Source organism: Pteropus vampyrus, unplaced genomic scaffold (assembly GCF_000151845.1).
Source record: "Pteropus vampyrus isolate Shadow unplaced genomic scaffold, Pvam_2.0 Scaffold8, whole genome shotgun sequence".
In the NCBI taxonomy this organism is placed as follows: domain Eukaryota; kingdom Metazoa; phylum Chordata; class Mammalia; order Chiroptera; family Pteropodidae; genus Pteropus; species Pteropus vampyrus.
Window position 1 is genome coordinate 15,105,001 of NW_011888789.1, and position 23,196 is coordinate 15,128,196.

Genomic DNA, 23,196 nt, shown 5'->3' on the forward strand with positions numbered 1-23,196 from the left:
TGTGTAAAAAGGATTAGTAGTAATATATTAAAAATCTAACAAATGACTACTCCACTAGAAAATGAACAAAGGATATAAATAGGAAATTCACACACAGAAATACAAATGTCCATAACTTAAAATGTACACTGATATTGTAAAAAAAAATACAACCAGGTACAACGTAATTAAACAAATTATAGCTAAAGCATTATTCCATTATTGAAAAATAATGGGAATTTAAAGAGGACTGGATTAGAAGACTGGAAATATATGTCCCAAAATATTAACATTGGTTAAACTGGATGGTTCGACGATCATTGATTTCAATTTTCTCCTTTTATACATTTTACAGATTTTTCTACAGCAACTAGGTATCATTTTGTAATAATTTTATTTGCACATAAAGCAATTGCCTGGAATTGGAAGCTTAGTGTAAACTCCGGGAGTTACACTTGTGAAAGAAAATACTGCTGATGTCACTTTCATTTCTCAAGCAGAACTGTAAATTTCTCAGATATAGGTCATCATGCTGTAATGATAGTTTTATTGCTCATTAGGTGAAGCACTTCTCCCTCTCTAATGTTTTTTTTCACTTTAGTCCATACCGGAAAAGGCAGGAGGATAAAAAAATATATTTTGACATTGGTTGGCATATGCGCTTAAAAGTTTTGTATGGGAGGCTTTCCTCTTATTGGCATATTTCATTCCAGGCTCCTGCTGCACCTAGTAGAGGAGAATGCCATTGTAGTTTGGACTGCGCTGTATTTTTACAGAAAGTTTTGACAGTATGACGCAGGTGTTGCCTCATATCACATAAAATACGCCATGCATTCGGCAACTATTATTGTGCACATATAATTCGTGCATTGAGCAGTTGTCAGTATTCTCTCACTCCACCCACCACCTTATATAACGCACCATCCGAGGTTGTGACGAGTCAAAACTGGACTCCTCTACTAGGAAGAGGATTTCAGAGAAGCGTACTGGGAAAACACACAATGTCTTAGGTTAGCAATCCAGGTCTTCCCATAGGAACCCCATTGGGATGTAATTCGGAGGTATCCACTTTCCAACTGCCAAATTCAAGTTTCAGGTCCCCTCTACCCTCTTGGTTCCCTTTTATCACACGCCGGCGCACCGCCGCTCAAGCCCAGCCGCCGGCACCGGCCCTAGCCCTGACGTCACCACGCGCGCCGCGCGCCGCGCCTCCTGTCAGAGGCAGCCATTGTTCAGCGGCTCACGCTGTCTGTGCCGGGGCTGGGCTGGTCCTACCCGCCTCTCCAAGTCCCTGCCCCTCCTTAAAGCTGGGAGAGGGGGCCAGTCCCCGGCTCTGAGCACTCAGGGGTTCTTGGGTGCGGGCCACCATGAGCAAACGGAAGGCGCCACAGGAGACTCTCAACGGGGGAATCACCGATATGCTCACAGGTTAGCAGCGCGCCGGGGGCCGCTGGCTTCTCCTTTCCTCCCACCCCATTGCCTTCCCCACCTTCTCTCGCGTCCCCGCAGCCCAGTGAATGGGATCGTCCCCTCGCAGCGGGTAGTCGGTCTTTCTGTGCCGATCGTCCTTCCGCGCCGGTGGGCGGTGGCTGATTGTCAGTACTGCTGGGAACTCTTGTGTCAAAGCTTGTAGAAGTGGGAAGTCATTGTTTTTTAAAAGGCTGTTAAGTCCCCTTCCGGGAAACTCAGTTCTCATTTGTTTACTCGTGGTTCTTGTTCACCAGAGCCTTTTGTTGCCTTTTCAGAACTCGCAAACTTTGAGAAGAACGTGAACCAGGCTATCCACAAGTACAATGCTTACAGGTGGGACGGTGCAGCATTCTCTGGTAGCAAGCATTCTGGGATGTGTGGCAATTAAAAGGGCTGAGGGTCCAGTGGATATTTGGAACATCTGCAAGGGGGGAAAAAAAGCAAGAACTGAGAGTGTTTGACTCCGTGGTGGTACTTTACTGCAATATTTGTGAGAGAACTTGGGCAGAGTTCTGTAGGATCAATTCTGACTCCCAACTCTTGACTGAAAATAGGCTGATACATATTTTTCCCATCATCACACACGAATTACTGAAAATACAGTTTGATTTTAAGCCATAATGAAAGGCAGTGGATGAGGTCTCTGCTGTGAAATAGATGTAGTTCAAGGAATCAGCTCTTTCCATCTGGTTGGTCTGTGACAGATCCTGTCACCTTTTTGGATCCCATCCTTGTTCATCTAACCAGGGCCTTATCCTATACATTATTCTCACACCCACTTGCTTCTGATCCTTAGCCTATAAACATGTCCCAATGAAAAGCACAAAACAACTAGCTAGCAATTACCATATGTCTTTCCTCCATTTTACTGTGAACTTTCTTGTATACTCTGTGTTCCTTGTCCGGACTCCTACATCTCTAGTCATGCTTTATCTCATTGCAGTATACTTTATGTTTTACTATTCCTCTGAAAATGTTATTGGACTCATCATATTGGACTCTCAGTAACATTCACTACTAGCTCATTCCATTCAAGTCTTACCCCTGACTTCTGGGATGGCACAATCCTCTGTTCTTTCACCTCTTCTAGCTTACCTTTTCATGTTGATAGTTTCTAGAGGTCTGCCCTTAGCCATCTTTTCTCACTTTCATACTTTTTCTGGCAACCTTACCATCCTTGGCAGCTTTGGATACTGGTTATGTTAATGACTCCAAGTCTATATCTCACTGGGCTTTTCTCCAGATTTATAGGCCTATATTCCCTTTATCTCTACCTTTCAAAATGAAACTAAACTTCCTCCTTCCCTTCCCAGTCAGCATAATTCGAAGATGATTACACTCCCTCCTCTCTACCTCTTGTGACTTCCTTTGTAAACTAATTGTATTATTAGTCGCACATTTGATGATCTAGAAATCAGAGAGATATTCATCCCTATAATTTGAGTCACAGTAGGTTTCAGAGAGGAGTTTAGTCTTGAAGGAGCCCATCAGGGGATAAGTGAGGGGAAGAACAATCTAGAGAAGGAATCAAAACATGCCAAGGCATTGAGACATGAAGGGATATAACATTTTCTGAGAAGTCATTCATTCAGTTTGCGTAAGGGATATGGTCTGAGTTGGAAATAAGTCTGGAAAAGCAGTAGCACCCTGCATGTTCCTCCTTTCCCCCATCTACATTTCTTTTGATTGTGGCCAAAGTATTCTTTTGAAAATAGCTATGTGATCCTGCCATTCTTCCATATCAAATAATTAAATATTTCCTCTTAACTTTTATAAAGTTCAAACATATTGTAACATACAAAAGGCCTTTCATGATCTAATTCTTCCCTTTCAGGCTTTGTCATAGCTATAGTGCCAATTATCTGGAACTACTTGCCTTTACTGAAACAATTCCTTCCACAAACTGCCCTCAACCTACTTTTCCAGACTGATCATCAGTATTATGCTAATGAAGTTGAAATCCAAGACTAAATGTTTATATGTGTTAGAATAGAATGAAAAACAAGAATTCTAAAGATTATCCAATATTTATATTTTAGACTTAGATGTATTACTGGCTTTTTATCAGCATCAATGCTAAACCACATTTAGTATTGAAATTATAGACAGGATACCATCAGTGAGCTTCCAGGGTGTACTGAATCTGTCACCAGATTCCTGAGCTGGATATGTGTGGAGGTGGGCAAGCATCACACATCACTACCTTATGTGGAACTGAAATGAGAGCAATGGCGGCGGGGGGGCGGGGAATAAAGCTGTTATTAAGGGCATAGGAGAAAGCAGTTTAAACCATTAATTTAAAAATAGCTTTCCATGAGCCAATTGGGTATCTAGTGGTCTGAATACTACTAGGTGGCACATTTTTCTGAGAGTTATGAATAATTTCAAAAAACTAGCTATTAAAAAAAAAAGACCCAATGATATTTCCCACTTAATTCTAAAAAGGGAAGGCAAGTTGTTTCCTTTATCTCCCTGGTTTTAAATACACAGTTATCCTCAAATGTGAGGATGTTGCAAGAGATACTTTTAAAAATTAGAGACATAGGTGGTCTGCCAGCTCATGTGAGTTTTTTATAAGTTTTATTCGAATATGGAAAATTAATTATCTTGGTGAAAGTTTAAGTTGCATATTTGCTTGTATGTGCCTTCCAATTTAAGAAAAATTAAGACCTTACTGGATTTATAATTGGTTTTCCTTTGTTTTTCTCTTATAGAAAAGCAGCATCTGTGATAGCAAAGTACCCACACAAAATAAAGAGTGGAGCGGAAGCTAAGAAATTGGTAAGTTTAGTGAGAAAGTTGATCGAAGAATTCACACATGTACAAATTTGGTGGACTCCTACAGAACTAAATTTGCCTCTCTAAAGTTGCCTTGACCACCAACACAAGCAGATTTCACTGCTCCTGATTTCTTGGAATAATATTTATGCTGTTTCAAGCACAATTTTTCAAGCTCAATATTTTGAGTGGAGGATCAGGTAGATTTTTAAAAATTAAATAGATGTAATTTCAATTTTCTTTCTTTATATATAAATGTACTCACACTCATTTTCAGCTTGAGTGTAGAACTGAAGGAGAGTATGGTGACAGAGTGGTACTAGCATATCTGGTCCCCTGCTACTTTTTCCTGATCCCCAGGTATAGAACCTTATGTGAGTTAGTGTTCCCAAAGAGATCTTACCCACTAATAAGCACATGATTAAACCCATTTGTGTATTATGGCATTTAGCCCTATCCTCTGCAAATTCCATAAAGTCCTGTATGCTAGTAGTGTCACAATTTCTAAAGGGTCTCCTCTCTTGGTAATTTGTAATAATATTGCTAAAAATATCCTGGGAAAGTTTACCTATTGATAATCAGATTATTCTCTCATTGAGATCCCACTAAAAGATTCTAAGTTCTTCAAAACTAACGACCATATATATATATTTTTTCCTTCAAAGATATCAAACTGACATGGCTTTGATTAGTCCAGGTCCCAATAGTTATTATCTTCTGTTGTTCTTTACCCACTTGTGTTTCACAAAAGTCCTCTAGAATTTAGGTAGTAATATTTGATTGTCCTTAATTTTCTCATGAGAGCCTTCAGAATATAAATTATAACTGTCTTTATATTTTCATCTTTCAGAGTCTTAACATTACCATAAATCTTATACTACTTACGATTACATGACAAATTATCCACATTAGCCATGTACTACATCTTTATCTTAAATTTATTAATACAAATCATGCTCTGGTGTATAGGTTTTAATCCTTTGTGCCATAAATAGTTCTCAACATCAGTATATCTTCCCCAAACAGATTAGCCAAGCAAGTTATAAATACATTAGACTTTAATTCCGAATTTCTGTATTGGTGAACTTACCCAGTATTAACCTCAGGAGCCACAAATACTTCCATTCTCTTCCCCTTTTATCACCATTGAATTTCCTTTTATATGTTAATCACAAATAGCCTGTTCATTGCCTCAAATAGAGGCAAACTTCTGTCAAACTCTGATACACTTCATCTCCAATCTGAGTTTAAGATATATCCCAGAAAGAATACAAAAGTACCCAGAATTCCTTTAGCATAAGACTGGACTTAATATGAAAATGTCATCTTTTTTTTTTAACTATTGTTTTTAAAACAGACCTACTTTCTAGTGCATATGAGTGCTTCTCAATAATTCTAGAAATTTCCAGAATAAGTATTTTGTCTTTTATTCCTTAATGTTAGGTACGAAAAATAGCCTCGGCCTAAATTGCTTTAGATCAATATGTCTCTTCTGCCATAGGATATGAGAAACCTGAGCAGTTTCCCTTTTCAAACCTAGTCTACTTACTAAATCTTATTTATTACTATCTGGTGTTTGCTATTTTCAAAACTTGAATATGTTTTCAGTACTCTTGGGACACATTAAATATAAAATAAAACAAGACTATAAAAGGGTAAAAAAAGAAAAAAACAAAAAGAAAAGACCAAAACAAACAAAAAGAATATAGAAAGATGAACTTAAGGCTAGGAGACAGTAGGAAGTAACTGGCACACATGTTATGCATGTTGAACATTTAACTGTAAGCATGAAAAAAAAGTTCAACTTCACTAATAATCAGAGCTGCAAATTAAAGCAAGGTGCTACATAGTGCTTGTTAAACTGTCAAGTATGATATGCTGTATGGATAAAGATGTGGAAAAAAAGACACTCATTTACTGCTGATCCAAAGAGTTAGTTGTTTACAACCTTTCTGAAGGATCTTGTGGCAGAACATTGGCAAAATGTATATATCCTTTGTCCCAGCAATTCCACTTTGAGGAACTTATCCTAAAGAAACCAGTAGAGCTATATGTATACAAGAATTCATTAGGTCATAATTTTTGAGCACTTATATACCAGATATTCACCCAGGTGCTAGGAATAAAGCAGCAAAAAGACAGAACCTCTGCTCTCTTAGAGCTTATTTTCTAGAGCAGTGCTAATTCAGTAACCATGAGTCACATTTGGCTAGTGAGCTCTTGAAATGTGGCTAATGTGACTGAGGAAATGAATTTTTAATTTTAATGTAAACTTAAATTGTCACAGCTGGTTGGCTGCTGTGCGGTTGGACTGTGCAGTTCTAGGACAGTGGTGCTTCAAGTGTGATACCTAGACCAGCACATCAGCATCACCTGGGAACTTGTTAGAAATGCAATCTATTGAATCAGAAATTCTAAGGTGAGACTTGACATTCTGTGTTTTAACATATCCCCCAGGTGATGCTGATGTATGCAAAAGCTTGAGAACCTCTGTTCCAGATGAAATTCATGATAGCATTGTTATAATATCAAAAAGTGGAAACCATCTAAATGTTCACCTGTAGGGTATTTAATTACATTTATACACTGATATGCTATGCAGCCATTAAAGATAATATAGTTGCATTTATTTATTGATGTGGAAATTTTTTTCAGGATGTATTTTTAAGTTGAAAAAAAGCGCTTTACAAAGATGTATGATTCTGCTTTTGAAAGAAAATAAGTATGTATATACATATGTAGTAACTCTGCTTTTATAGGTAAGCAGAAAATAAGTCAATATATAGCAGATGTTAAATAGGTTATAGTTTAATTTTCAGAGTGATGAAATTAACAAGTGAATTTTAATATTTTTCTTTATGCAACTTATATTTTCTAATTTTTCTACAACCAAAGTTAATTTTAAAATGCAGGAGTCACTTAGAATTGTTGTAAGGCTTTATAAGGCTTTTGTCGATCATTTAAATATTTTATCTTTGGGAGACTATGTTGTTACTGGGGCTTGATTTTCTGTCCTTTGTTTCAGTACTGGTTATGTGATGATCATTTGTTTTTCATTTCTCATTTTGTACTTTTTAGTGATTCATTTAGTAAACATTATATTTATATGACTTTTGTATTTTAAATTTTCTATATAGCCTGGAGTAGGAACAAAAATTGCTGAAAAGATTGATGAGTTTTTAGCAACTGGAAAATTGCGTAAACTGGAAAAGGTAAAATTGTAACTTCTTTGTTTGCTTATTTGATTTTAATGTCTGCCTTTATGGCAACTATCATGGAGCACCATTGTAAGGTGATTGATGTCACTTTAGTGAGACTCAGAAGGAAAAGAGAAGAAGGGCGTTTACAGCTTTTAAGTGTTCTGTTTTAAAAATTTGAATTTATTTCTATAAAATGTTCACTTGTTTTATGTGGCATTTAAGAGGCTGTTAGCATATATGATAGAATTACCTCCTGTTTTCAGTACCGTTCAGAAGGGAGATTATAAACTTTGACTAAAAGATTTTATCTTTTAAAATTCCTGTTTAAACTCTCCCAAGCATTTGTAAGGTTCTATTTCACCCTTGATGATCGCGATTATATCACTTCTAGTCTTTTACGACTAAGTCTTTTAAAAGTATTAGATAAATTAGAAATGAGACATCTTCAGATGCTCTGTTATTTACCTAGAACTGCCTAGATTATGTATAAATACTTCTGTATGGGTTATCGAAGCAAATGTAAATGGCTCTTCTGGTCCCTTTACAGACTGGTACATTTCCAATAAGATCATTTGAGTCCTTAAAGCATTCCTAAATCATTGTTATGCTCCTTTTTTTCCCCTTAAAGATTCGGCAGGATGATACAAGTTCATCCATCAATTTCCTGACTCGAGTTACTGGCATTGGGTAAGAACTATTTTTAAACAGATGCAATAGTAGAGTTGGTTTAATTTTTTTATGTCAGCCAAACTAAAGTGCATGCTATTTCCCTTCAAAACCAATACCTTTCTACTTCTGTGTCTTTGCCCATGCAGTTTACTGGTTCTCCAGATGCTGCTTCTACTGTGAAAGCCCATCCAAGGAAAATGTTACCTCCTTCATGAAACCAGTTTGATTCCCCAGCCAGAAATAATCTCTCCTTCCTCTAAACTCCACTAACTCTTGCTCTCTGTATATCTTGTCACTCCCTTCAGATTACGCCTCTTTTGCTTCTCTGAGCGTAATATTTATCTTAAGCATTTAAACTTTTTTCCATAACACCAAGCATAGTACCTTATGAATTAGAAACAAGCATTCAAGCATTTTTTAATGAAGGAATCTTTATCTTAAAATTTGAACTAGTATGAAAGGGGGCTAATTTGGCACTGGGCAAAGTAAAGATGAGCCTTGAACTATTAAGGCTGTAATGCTTTACTTAACTCATCTTCATGGAATGAGAAATTTTTTTAGGTATATGATGATCCTTTAAATGGCAATATTTTGATGAAAGTTACTCCAAAAATAGATTAAATTCCTAAATCTAGTATACTGAAAATGAACTTGACTCCTTGGAGACCCAATGTTAGTTAGTTAGTTAGAAGATGTTTTAAAGAGCATCTGTTATATTATCTTCTTTTTCCAGGCAAGAAAACAATACAGAAAGTGATAACTATGGCAGAGCCATATCGCCTGACTCCCATTTCAGTTCTATTTTTCCTATGCGGTATTACCTTCTTGACATGAATATCAGTTTCTGTACCACACTGTTTCTGTACAAAATCTCTTTGTTAAATGTAATCTCAGGGGTCATCCCTCACCATCTAGTCTAAAGTAGGACCCAACTACTTTGTCATATTACCCTGTTTTAATTCATTTACCTGATATTTTTCTTGTTTGTTCATGTATCTATTTATTCTCTCTCTCTACCTAGTAGATTGTAAATAGTTAAGGCCAGGGCCCTTATTTGTCTTATTTCTGTTGTATTTTGAGTACCTAGAAGAGTATCTGGCACATAATAGGCCCTCAGTAAATCTCATGAAATGAATGAACAGTTTTCAAATACCTGTATGTCTGTTTTATGAATAAAGTACTATGCACTTTAACACCTAGCTATTTAGACATCTCTTTCATGTCCAAGTTCATGGATGCCTTGATAAATTTCAAGAATTCTTCTCTTCGAATAAAACTGAACATTACCAAAATAACCATGCAATTTTAGCAGGTCTTATTCAGCTCAATAGTAACTCTATAGGTTTTTGACAAGAAAAGGCATTACTGGTTATTTGTTACAAGGATCCTGAGTTTCACTTAATATTGAAATAATGCTTTGCTTTCTTTCTAGTCCATCTGCTGCAAGGAAGTTCGTAGATGAAGGAATTAAAACATTAGAAGGTGAGTATGTAAAATAGGTCACTAATTTTAGATTAAATATGGTTCTGAAGGACTGTTAATGCTCTAACAAATTAGAACTTGAAAAACTCTTTCTCAATTAGTAGATACAAACAGTAAGATTTCTTTTTAACTCTACAGTAGAGAGTAGATATAAAGAGTAGTTTATATTTTCATCTTAAACATATTTAGGTTTGTAACTCAGAATAAAATCAAGAAGAACAAGAAATTCTTTTTTGATTTTAAGGCAGTGATTTCACTTGCAGATTTTTAGATGATTTAAATTCCCTTTGTTTCTTTAACAAAATTTTAGACAATAATAAAGTCCTACACATTCAGCTGAAAAGCTATTATATATATTGAGAAGGATTCTGTAAGAGGCTTGCAATGCTTGTTGAATGAATTTTTGCTTTCAAAGAAGTGATAAAAATAGAGCCTAAGTAATTATGAAACCCTTCTCTTAAACTTAATATAGCAATCCTTTAAATATAATTTATTTCTTCATACATTTCAAGGTATACATATGGACTCATTAAAGTACATCTGTGGCATTTGGGATTTAATATTTGTGGTTTCAACTACTTGCAAGCAACCCAGAATGGTTCGTGGACAGGTTTTAGAAACTGACCTGGGTTTGAATCCATTCTCCACCACGTTTATTAGAATGAATGACTGTGGTGCCTTGGTTTTTATCTACAAAATGGCATAATCATTTCTGCCTCATGATTTAATGAAATAATGTATGTAAAGCACTAAACAGAGTTCTTAGTATCTAGTAAATACTTAAAGATAGTAACTGACTCTTAAGAGGCATGATTAATTAGAATTTATGTGAGCCATATGGCTAGAGAATGAACTCTGCTACATCTGCATCTCAGAGAGGGTTTGTGCTTTTCTGCTTGTGGCATATATAGTTTATCTGAGTGAAATATTGAATAAAGCGTTCAAAAATTTGTTTCTCAGAAGTATTCAGTTACATCCCTTGGGAATGTCAAGGATCTACTGTAATGGTTTTTATATTATTTCACAGTTCGGAGATATGTAATATAATAACTGTTGATACATCTGTTTATAACAAACTCAATATTCCTGTTTCATTTTCACTCGTATACTTTAGTGTTTTCTGTGTACACACAACTATGAGAAATACTAAGTGCTCCATATATCATAAAGATACTTATTTTTCTCCATTTTACATTTCCAGAGAGATGTGATTATAAGAATTACTTCTGAAGTATACTTACCTTGCTGTTTCTTTAACAAGGCTTACTTCTGTACTCATGCCTAGTAAAAGAACATCCAAATGGACTACATCACTTTTAGATTTAACATATGATGTTATGATACGACAGTTTTTTAATTAAAAAAAGTGATGATACCTCTCCTTTCAACAGGATTTTTAGCACAGTCTCTATACAAATCGGTACTCAACAAATACTAACTGAATGAAGGAGTGAATAAACAAGCAAACAATATGAATGAGTTTAGTTACTCATAATACCTTCAGAAGTTATGGTTACTACTGCTGCTATTAACCATAAATTAAGCAATATAGGTTCTTATAGAGCTGCTCTTTGCTATAGTTAGTGAAATTTGATGTGATCTTGGTATGTTTTATCTACTATTTCATGTAACTGTAATTAAAATTTTGATTCAGTAAGTAAAAATCATGAATTAATTTGAATATCTGAACATATTTTTTCATTGTTTTTTCAAAGTCATTTCAATGTATTTTCCAGGTAGTTCTTTGTAAAAAGGATCACTGAATTTAGCATTTTTTTCCAAAAATGTTTAAATTGGTACTTCAACTTTTTTAATCTTCTATACAGATCTCAGAAAAAATGAAGATAAATTGAACCATCATCAGAGAATTGGGCTGAAGTAAGATAGCAAGTTCTCTTTTGACACTTAAGATGTAAAAGTAAAAATGTGTAGCCATTCTTCCATACATCATAATAGTTCTTCAAACTAGCTAAACACAATCATTTTTCTATTCAGATGTGCTAAGATTTATGGCAGACTCCTATAGAGAATATGCCTATTCATATGTTTTATTATTGCTTTCTAGTTTGTTTGCCTGTTTTGAGTGTTTCCCTCATTCTCTTGACTTTAGGAGGGAAATATCCTCTGAAAATACATAGAACTAAGTATGTCAGTCAACAGGTATTTATTTCATGCTTACATTGTACAAAGCACTGCATTAGGTCTGAGGTAAGGATATAAACAGGCACAGTGTAGCTCTTAAGTTTAGAGCCTATCTGAGAAGATAGGTCATGAACACGAAACACTAAATTTAAATAAAGAAGAAAAATGTGCATAAGCTATATACATGCATAAGCATGTATCTCCAACAGAGTTTTGTTGGCAATTCAGTCCTAATAACATTCTGAACCTGATGCCTTACCATAATATTTTTAAACTTACACTTCCCATCCAAAACTTTGAGCCAATAAGAGACCAGGACGGTAATAGTTCTCACTTTCTTTGTATTTACATGGTAAATAGGAATCTTCTAAAGAACTTGGTTGTTGTGAGAGTTGGTTTTGAACAGGTGCTTTATTCTTAGATGTTATTTCATACTGAGGTAATATTTTTATAACAACCTTATTGAAGTATGAGTCATATACCATAAAATTGACCTGTTTACAGTAAACAATTCAGTGGCTTCAGTGGCTTCAGTTGTACAACCATAACTGCAACCATAACTGCAATTGTACAACAATTCAATGGCTTCAGTTGTACAACCATAACTGCAATCAATTTTAGAGCATTTTTGTTACCCCCAAAAGAGCTCATACCCATTGGCAGTCACTCCTCATTTTTCCCCACCCCCCAGCTCTGGAAAACCTGTAGATTTGCTTATTCTGGATATTTCATGTAAATGAAATCATACAATATGTGGTCTTTTATGAGTGGCTTCTTTCACTTAGCACAATGTTGTCAGTGTTCATCCATGTTGTAGGACCGTACTAGGATAACATTTTAAAAGAAAATAATTTTGCAAGATTTAAGAATAAACTGTATCCCCTTGACTTGACAATAGGAAGCAGTCTAATTTGGAAATATACTAACTTAAATGTATTTATTTACTCTTGGTATATGAATGAGAAGTTTATTTATAAATAAGTTTAGATGGAGTATATGAAATATCACAAAGGATGACACCTAATGAATTTTAATCTTGATTTTTGAACTGATGGTATAAAGGACACTTGATATGGCAGGAATTTAATTTTTAAAATTTAAATGTCACAAAAATCTTTTCCCTCTTCTGTCTTTATAGATATTTTGAAGACTTTGAGAAAAGAATTCCTCGTGAAGAGATGTTACAAATGCAAGTAAGAGTGTGCTAAATTGTATTTGATTAGAATTGAGAATGTCACTTGGTGAAAGCTGTTTTTAGAATACTGACTTAATTTTTCTTCTATTAGGATATTGTACTAAATGAAGTTAAAAAAGTGGATTCTGAATACATTGCTACAGTCTGTGGCAGTTTCAGACGAGGTAACATGCTTCCTTCCTAACTTTGGTCATTCATGCCTTGATGTTAAAATTGTATGAGAAACATGGATTAAAAAGATATAACTTGTGTTACTTCATAGACTTACTAAGATCCTGTAGTTTATTTGTTTATAGATGGAAGTAAATATGTGTGAAAAATTAGAGGAAATTCGTATTGAATTTATTATAGAATAATATTTTAATGACTAATTTTAATGAAAATTTACAAAATAATTTTAGGTATGTTAAAATCCTAATAGTGGTTGTTTGGCTAGATGGTTGTGAAGCTGTGGGTAGGTTTTTTCGTTTGTTTGTTTTATTTTTTGTATTTTCTAAGTTTTCCATAATGGATCTAAGAGTAATGTCTCAGAAGCACCAGTTCAAAACCAATTCTCACGACAACCATATTCTGCAGATCTCCATTTACTATGTAAATACGAGCAAAGTGGGAACCACACAATCATGGTCTGTTATTGGCTCAAAATTTCGGAAGGGTGCTATAAGTTTTAAAATATTAGTTTTAAAAATTGACATAGAAAAATGTCATTTAAAATTTTTAGAATAGATATCTGACTGAACCTCTGGCCACCTTTGGAGTTTTGCTTAGGAAATACATGATAGGCTGTCAGAAATTCGCTGGATAGCTGCTATAAGAATCTAGTTGGGGAGAGAAAAGGACTAAATCCATAATTGCCGATAAGTAGAAAGAACATTGGATTGGGGCCAAAAGACCTGGGGTCTTTTTGACCTCAAGCCAAACCTATCACTATATGATTTTAAGTAGGTCTGTCTCTTCACATCCTATATTCTATATTTGCAAAATGAGAGGATTAAAGTTAACCAGTTGTTTAAGTCTGGGAAATACCTTGTAAGTTTTTAAAAAATATACACATTGCTGTACCCTGCTACAAACTTACTAAATGAGAATCTTTGATGGGGCTTTGGAATCTATATTTTCAAAACATGAACTTTGATTCACAGCAAGCCACATGCAGTTGATTATGACAACCTTTCTGGATACAGACACACACACATTTTTTTTTTACTTTTATTATTGAATAGATTATATGGTTATGTGCTTTAATATTAAAAAAAAAAAAATACACTAAGAAGTCTCTCTTCTACCCTGACCCTATTTACTCTCTTCCCTCCCTCTCTCCCACCACTGTCCCATCAATTACCACTTTCTTGTGTATTCTTCCAATGTATCTGCATGTAAATATAACTAAATGTGAATAAATATTCTTGGCTTCCTCCTTTCTCTCTCTTTCACAAAGGTAATATAATATATACACAGTACTGTACCTTACTTTTTAACTTAAAAGTACATCCTGGAGATCTTTCCACATCAGTATATAGAAAGCTCCTTATTCTTTTTTATAGTCACATAACATTTGATCACGTGAATGTTCCATAGTTTAGTCCTCTATTAATGGACTTTCATGTTGTTTCCTGATTTTTTGCTCAAGTAATTTGTTTTTAAATCGATAGAGTAGTACATTTTTGGTGGTAGGTACATGGTGGAGGACACTCAAACTTTTAGGAGAAAAAATGAGAAGAAAAGACAATAAATTTTTTTGTTAAAATAACTTCTATTAATGTCCTGGGATCAGCATACATTCGATCTAGTCTTCTTTATGTTTAAATATCTGGTTAAAGATTATTGATGTATAGGGTGATGATCCAAAGACACTGCAGAGTTTTCAATGACTAACGGTATGTTTTACATATATTATACCTATAAAAATGAAAAGAGAGGCAACAATTATTTTATGCCAGCTGTGTGCCAGGTACTATTCTAGATGCTTTTACATATGTTCTTATTTAGTTGCACAATGGCCTACAAAGTAATATTTAGTAGTTTGTAGACAAGGAAACTGAAGTCTAGTGGAATATAGTCTTATTTGCAATACTGAAAAAAAAACGACATTTGAAGTGGAAAAAAATCCATCTAAATGGAGACAAAATTTCATGGTATTATAGTGAAAGGTTTAAACAAGTATATATAATCTGCCTGAAGTTATGTGGTTTTAGAGTGGAGATCAAATGAAAGCCTAAGCCATTATAATGTGCTACGCTGTTATCCATGATACCATGATAGTAATTTTTACCAATATTCATTAAATAAGTTCAGTCATAAGAATTGAATTGAGTTTTCTGATTAAACTTTATATAGTTAGAACATACTGTTTAATTTGAGATTTTTTAGATATATAGTATTTATAGATATATTTTAAAGCTATTTTTAAATGTTTTTACTCTGTTGAATACTTACGTACATTTTTAATACATTAAATTAACCAAGCGTGTGCAATATCTAATGCCAATTACTGTTCTTATACCAGATTCTGATGACATCTTCAATTTCCTGAATAGTTGGGCAGAAAATCGAAATCTTTTAACTAATTGTGAATATGAAGCACAGTGAAATAGAAAATTAGGCTATAAGTAAGGCTCTTCTATGTGTATCATTACCTTGGTTCTATGTTTGCCTAATAGATAAATTTACATGACGAATTCCATACATTTTCTATGTTGTCATAGGTGCAGAGTCCAGTGGTGACATGGATGTTCTTCTGACCCATCCAAGCTTTACCTCTGAATCAACTAAACAGGTTCCTCAGAATTTGTAATCAATGTGATCAGTTGTACCTAGCAGTGAATATCATTTTCTAAGTGATAGTTGAGTATTTTCAGAATAAGTTTTTGTTTTAATCTGTCTGGAAAGTCAGTTGAAGTGTTTCATGCTGATTGAATTCTGTGAAAGGCAAAGTAAGTTGTGAAAGGGGATGCACGTTGTTTTTCTGCAAGGAATTGGAAGGATAGTCTAACGTTTGAAAGAGATGAAATTTAGTAAAATATTTCCAGAATTATTGTCTATCACAGATAAATTTTTCTATTAAAATATTATATTAAGAAACTTTAAGTCTATTAGAAAACTCACGAAAGCAAAATATTTTTGATTTTGGAATATATACCTTTTAAAGATGAAGCAGTTAACTTTTGATGTAAGGAAACAGATAAACACAAATGATGTTTTTTGGGGGTATCATTATATTGATGAAGGACGGTGGTATCTAAAAATAAGTTTCATTTGATAAGATGAATTTTCCATTAGAAGAAAAAAGTACTTACTCAGAACATAAGAAAACTTGGCAATTTCTCCGTAGATAATCAAAAAACATATAAAAAATGTTTTCTTGCTGTAACAAAGTAATTGCTCTTTTTTTATTTCCCTAATTATGTTTCTACAGCCAAAGCTGTTACATCGTGTTGTGGAGCAGTTACAAAAGGTTCATTTTATTACAGATACTCTATCAAAAGGTGAAACAAAGTTCATGGTAAGTACTCCTTTGAGTTTACACATCTGACTATTTAGTAACCGTTCTGAGTGTGTGACTCACTGTAGCTTAATATTACAGTCAATAAATATCCATTTAGAACTTAGAGAAGAATTAGCAGGATGCTAATCTCAAAATAAAGAATTTCGTTTTAAATTTCCCACTTATAAATAATCTGTGCCAACAGAATAGATCACTAGGCATAATCTGCTATTTTAAAAATATCCGTAATGATTTTGACATATAAGCTTTTCCATAAAAAAAGCAAATGTTTTTATATTCTGTGACTCTGAATTCTTAAAAGAGATTAGAATTGTTTGAAGTGTATTAATATATTATAACACTAAAGGAAAAAAAGGAATCAAAGTATGTGATAGAAAGCACGGGGGAAGAAACACATTATGTGGAATGATAAGTAGAGAAGTTAATAGAGGGGGACACTTGCAGAGATTTTCAAAGTGAAACCCATCATGATGAACTGTCAAAATCCTGTAGTCTTCCTAGGAATTAAGATTTGAAGATTCAAGACAAATGGCAAATGGATTAAGAACATATTAATAAATGGCCCTGTATAAAAACCGACAGGAAGGCAAATAGAAATCTAGAACTAAGGTAATAAAGGCTTTCCTTTATTCTACTGCTCACCTACATATATCATTTGGATCCCCTTTTCTCTGTGCCCCCTCTTTTCCCAAGATATATGATTAAAATGTGTTTTTAAAGAGTGGACATGCTAGAATTAGCAAGTCTCAATGCATAAATTTGAGAGTAATTTTAACCAAAAGTAGAAGAAGATGGTTGAAATAATTGAAATATCATGTCATTCAGAGAGTAGAATGATGGTTGCCAGAGCTTGCGGGGAGATAGTGTTTACTGGATACAGGATTTCATTTGGGGAAGATGAAGAATTTCTGGAGATGGATACTAGTAATAGTTGCACAACAGTATGACTATACTTAGTGCCTCAGAACTGCACATTTTAAAATGGTTAAAATGGTAAATTTTATGTATATTTAATCATACAAAAAAAAAAAATCATGTCATTAAATTTAGCCTGGTGATTATAATGGGCTATGGAAGTATATAGCCTTAGTTGGCCAAACATCAGTGTTTTCAAAAGAACTTTGGGAAATGTAAAAATAAAAATTCTAGTCAGTCTTTGGATTAAATCTGTGATCTATTCTCCTGAATCTGGCATATTTGGAGCTCTTATTCTATGTCCAAGAGTATATACACATATGAGATCTTATTTAAAATAGGGTTTATATATCCCATGACACCCTTTTTAAATTTATATTGATTTTTAATTCTCTCAAAATGAGTATGTATAAATCTTACATTTAAAAAACATTCAATCAGATAAAATCCTAAAAATAATATGAGCTAGACAAGTTGTTTGTTTGTTTGTTTGTTTCATAAGAGGAGAGTGTCCTTGTATGCCTGAGCATATTCTGGGTACCCCTTCTGGCCTTACTCTCCTCCAGTAGTTGTCTTTGTGAAAGGCACTGGGATTCCATACTGGGGAAGTGCATCGACTGTTTTCAAAATTAGCAACCAGGAAGGTGTTTACACAGTACAATAGCAAAGGTGTTTTTTTACATTATGAACAGTATTTTGCTGGTACTCAAAGAAGATCCAGAGGAAAAGCCAACAGAGGCTGTAGTAATCCAGCTAGCAAGAATACAAGGAAAAATTAATAAGCTGTTGGGCCCAGAGTAACCCGAAAAGGAAAGATGGGTAGCCAAGTATGTGTGAACATGGAGTTGCTGACAGTGGTGAAACTAGGTTATCCTAGGAGCTGCTTAATCAAAAATGAGAAGACCTTTGCCTAGGAAGTGCACAAGCAGCCAAATCCCAGTGACTGCTCCAGACTAGGTCGGTCCAGACCTTGTTGTATGTGATATGAAAGAACAAAACAGTGAGAATAGGTGTCAGTAGGACGAGAAGGTGTACTCAGTCATTTCAGATATGTATTAAGCATTCTAGGCACTGTTCTAGGAAGTTGGGCTATATTGGTTAATTTAAGTAGAACTTATATTTAAGGAGTATGGGAAGGGACTGGTAGTTATGAATGTAATAAATAGGTAAAGTATATGGTATGTTAGGTTAATATAATAAGTACTGGTTTTAAAAAAGAAATGGAGAACAGGGTATGGGGAGATGGGCATGCAAGAGAAAGTATTAAATAAGATGGTCAGAGGCAGCCTCATTGAGATGAGACTTGGGGAGAGACTTGAGGTAAAGGATTCAGCCAAGCAGATACCTAGGGGAAGGGATAGGCAAGAGTCAGAGCAATGGCCCTAAGTCCATGCACATTAGCAGAGATAGCCAAAGAAATTAAGATCTCTAGGTTCCTAAAAGGAAATTGGCTGCAAAATAAATTCAATTTATAAGGTGGAATAAACCATTCTCATTCCATATCTACTTCATTTCAAAACCTCTTGTTGCTATAACCACTGACTAAATAGTTTAAAAGATATGACCATTTGTGTGTTTTTAAAGTTATCTTCAAAACATGAATTCCCTTAATAGTAATCAAACCTTAGGAAAGCCAGGGTTATCCAAATCTTCTTATAAAATCATGGTCTTTAGGTAATTGAGCTATTTTTCCTGCGAATATAATAGTATTTCGAAGAAAAACACATTTTTCTCTACATTTAGATGACAGTTTGCTTTATATATGATGAAGTACCATTCAAATTTTAGCATTTTGTGCAAGTTTGGCCTTGGATGATTTTCTGTGAACTATCTATAGTAAGGATTCAAGGGACAATAGAAGATACTTTGACTACCCTGAGGAAATGAGAGGCTTTATTTCAGACACACAGCATGAAGCTACCTAACTGAAATGCCAAACAAAACTAATCCACTCAGTCTAATAAAGAATTTACAATAATACAGAGAAATTCTTTAACATTAGCACTTCAGAAAAAGTGCAGGAAATAAAATTAGCCTTGAGGAAAAGAACAAAGCCGTTAGATGAAATCCTATTACTGATGTGACAAACAGCAAGATCATTGCCTGTGGCATGCAAACAGCCATATCCGCAAGGTAATACCTCTTGGTAATTCCAGATAGAAGTAAATTCTGATCCATCTGAAGGTTGTGTTGGAACATGTTAATGCCTTAGAAGGTAGTTTTCATATTTTGAAGATAAACAGGGATCATTAATCTTTCAGCCATAAGAACAGCTAAAGAAAATACCCACTTTAGATTATAGATTTTAATTTTTCTAAGTTGCTGAGTAAAAAACAGTGACTTTTAGTGACATGTGTATCAACTAGTCTACTTTTTAGGACCAGAAGCCTGTCACTGTGTATTTTTCTTAGAATATAGCACTTGAAACTTTTATTTTGAAATTTGGCAATATTTGTAGCTCTTTTTATATATTAATGGGTAGCTGACTAGTCCAGAATTATTGCCCATTTTTCTGGAAAAGGAAAAGGTAACAAAATAGACTTTGATAATATCTGTTTGAAAACTATAGAAGTATAATGAAAACTCACCTGTAGAGAAGGAAGAAACTGATCCCATAATTTTCTTGTCTTTTAAAATTTTCTTAGTTTTCATCTGTCTTCTAATTTCTGGGAGATTTCCTCAATTTCAAACTCTTCTACTTTTGCTGTCATATTTTTTATTTTGATTTAAACCTTTCATAATATTCTGCTCTTATTTCATGGATGGAATATCTTATCTGAGAACATTACTGATAGCTTTTTTGTTTGTTTTCTTCCTGAATAATTGTTTCTTCAGATTACTTTTTTCTGCTTGTTTTGGTCTCTGTCTTTCATGTTTGATACTTTCCTTGAATAGCTTATTGTTTAGAATCACACAAATACCAAATCCTCATAACTATAATCTCTGCCTGCTATTTTATGTAGTTCTTTAATAATCATAAAGTATATAGGAAGGTAGTGATAATATATAGTACATAGAAAATCCACTAAATTAAAGTGCTCCCAATTCAAAAACTGCCTCCATTAATGCAAAAATAACCTCACATTAACATTTGATTAAAATTAAGCCTTAAGTTTAAGAACATCTTTAAGCATTCTTTTAAATATCCATTTTAGGGTGTATGCCAGCTTCCCAATAAAAATGATGAAAAGGAGTATCCACACAGGAGAATCGATATCAGGTATTACCTAAAACTTGTTGCTGACCTGTTAACTATTTTTTCTCCTTTTTTTCTCCTTTTCCCGCTTCCTCCGTATACCTTGGAATTCACATAAACGTCTAGAATGTCTTTTCATTCTGAAGTGTCATATGTTCCTGCTACAGACAGTGTTTAGCCTGAAACTATAAATAATGACTGTTTACAGAATCTAATTTATTTTCTCCAGATTTGCATCTCATCACAGTGCCTTCCACAGCTCAAAGTAGTTTCCTGTGTGAGGAAAGTTAGTTGTAATAAGCAATACTGCTTTTTCTCCATACCTCTTGCAGAGCTGAGTTTACTAAAACCTAAACTGCAAGATTGGGATAATATGAATGGTCTACCTAATGATAGTCTCCTCTTCAGGTTATTAGGCCACATAGACTTATTTTAGGTCTTTTGTGTCTTATCAATTTTAAAAGTCCTATTTTTGCTAAATTTGAAATGTAAAAGATTTATCTTTTTTTTTTTTAGATTGATACCCAAGGATCAATATTATTGTGGTGTTCTCTATTTCACGGGCAGTGATATTTTCAATAAGAATATGAGAGCGCATGCCCTAGAAAAGGGCTTCACAATCAATGAATACACAATCCGTCCCTTGGGAGTCACTGGTGAGTATTTGTGTCCATTAGAGATAATCCCAGTCATCTGGAGAGGAAGTTATTTTCAAAGATACTTCGGTCTAGCAACTTTAATTTCTCTAAAAAGCTTTGAACTATGGCAGTTAAGTGTAATTTCTTTGTAGTCACTCAGGCAACCAAAGGGGTTTCAGTCCATACATGCTCCCAGGCCCTCAGCTAAAGGCCTGTGATGACAAGAACTATTTCTAGTAGGCCTATCAGAATGGATTAAATTCTTTCTACCTATGATGGTCAGTGAAAAAAAATCTTACTGACCTAAAGTGTTTTTGTTTTTTTAAACATATCTCTAAGACTTATGAAGAACCCAAGTATCGTTGCTTTTAGTGCCAGGCCAAACCTGGTAGCTTCAGCCCCATGCTCTTCAAGTTTAAAGAGCAAGAATTGCTTAATCTCTGCTTTAGGGATCTTCTTAACATTACACAATATATTCTGTGGTTTACTATTCTCTACTAGGAAAATGAAAAGTTTGTCTTTTTGTCCTATAAGTGTAGTATAGGGGTTTTCATCCTTTGTAGACTAGAGCAGTGCTTTACACATGTCAGAGTGCATACAAACCATGTGGAGACCTCATTAAATGCAGATTCTAATTCAGTGGGCTTTGGAATAGGGCCCAAGATTTCTGCATTTCTAGTGAGTTGCCAGGTGATACCAGTACTGCTAGTCCAAGGACCACATTTTTATTTGGAACTAACTAGAGTATATTTCATATAATACATGGTAGCTACAGTGGAGATCCAGCAGAAAGAAAAATGAATTACGATCACTTCAGTGGCCACTTCAGGTTCCTTTTATAGCACTGGCACATATATATGTGACAAACACCAGCCCGTGTAGGAGGATGGGGGCAGCCAATATCTTTTTATCAGTGGCTTGGTTACCATTTTCTTTTTCTTCTGCAAGTGAGTCCAGTACAACTCTCAGTCCTGAACCATCTGTAACCGAATTTTAAAACTGGTTCATATGTTTCTTTTCTCCATTTATTTGCAGGAGTTGCCGGAGAACCCCTGCCAGTGGATAGTGAGAAAGACATCTTTGACTATATCCAGTGGAAATACCGAGAACCCAAGGATCGAAGTGAATGATGCCTATCCTTCCTCCCAGGCACAGCCCAACAGGAGTCTTAATTTATTTCTTAACCTTTGCTATGTAAGGGTCTTTGGTGTTTTTAAATGATTGTTTCTTCTTTATGCTTTAGCTTGCACTGTAGTCAATAAAACTTCTTGGACGATTATCAGATGGTCTTGTTCTTATTTTATAAGCAAATGTGTTTATATTTATGTTCATGATCACACTTTAGTGGGGATTTAGTAGAATTAAGAGGTAAGACGATAGCAAATCTTTAATGGGAATTTTTATTTTCTCATTTACTACCCTTATACTATAAACCACATCACCCTACTACCTTTCTTCCTATTTACTGATTACAAATTAGTCAATTAAGGTACACCCTGAGGCTAGCCTCTGGAAAAATGTTTGATATTTTTTTAGAAACTAGTAAACTTCATAAATTTATATTTTTTCGGTTGGTCCATATTCAATTTTGTAATATATACTTAAATAGAAGAACAAGTGTGTGGTTTACCTCTTGAAATCTGAAGCAACTGGTTATAATCCATCAGGGCTTCCCTAAGCAAAACCACTTTTAATTATACCCATATGTACAAAGTATTGCTTCTTAAACTTCAAACAAACAAAAATTGTACTTTTTTGCCCTAGTTCTCCTCTAAGATAACTTTTAAGTTCAAATGGTAAAAATATATAACTAAAAACACTCATTGAAGCCCTAGCTTTGAAATATAAAAATTATATAAATATATAAAAAGTCATCAAATGGTAAGTAAAGCTATTGCAAACAAAATATGTGAAAATGCTTTGTAACTTGCAAAGTACTATACAAACATAAGATAATATTACCTTTTGAATCTTATTTTTTTATTCATAAAATTATTTTGTAGTGAAATACTATTTTCCTTCCAAGA

The 23,196-nt window shown here is 34.3% G+C and overlaps 1 protein-coding gene across 1 annotated transcript; it reads left to right on the forward strand.

The window, feature by feature from the left end:
• The first annotated feature begins 1,169 nt into the window (after window positions 1-1,169).
• Window positions 1,170-22,448, forward strand: POLB (DNA polymerase beta). Its single transcript, XM_011372785.2, has 14 exons — window positions 1,170-1,407; window positions 1,725-1,782; window positions 4,164-4,230; window positions 7,365-7,439; window positions 8,056-8,114; window positions 9,529-9,578; window positions 11,405-11,456; window positions 12,859-12,913; window positions 13,007-13,079; window positions 15,621-15,691; window positions 16,331-16,417; window positions 20,491-20,555; window positions 21,048-21,187; window positions 22,205-22,448. Exons 1-14 carry the CDS (start codon window positions 1,347-1,349, stop codon window positions 22,297-22,299), a joined length of 1,008 nt encoding a protein of 335 aa, XP_011371087.1. The 5' UTR covers window positions 1,170-1,346; the 3' UTR covers window positions 22,300-22,448.
• Window positions 22,449-23,196: the final 748 nt, after the last annotated feature.

Bases quoted from the DNA above. Each gene is read 5' to 3' on its own strand.
- POLB (XM_011372785.2), top strand. From the start codon at position 1,347: ATGAGCAAACGGAAGGCGCCACAGGAGACTCTCAACGGGGGAATCACC. The intron at 12,914-13,006 runs GTAAGAGTGTGC...TTCTTCTATTAG, and splicing joins AAGAGATGTTACAAATGCAA to GATATTGTACTAAATGAAGT. The intron at 16,418-20,490 runs GTAAGTACTCCT...TATCCATTTTAG, and splicing joins AAGGTGAAACAAAGTTCATG to GGTGTATGCCAGCTTCCCAA.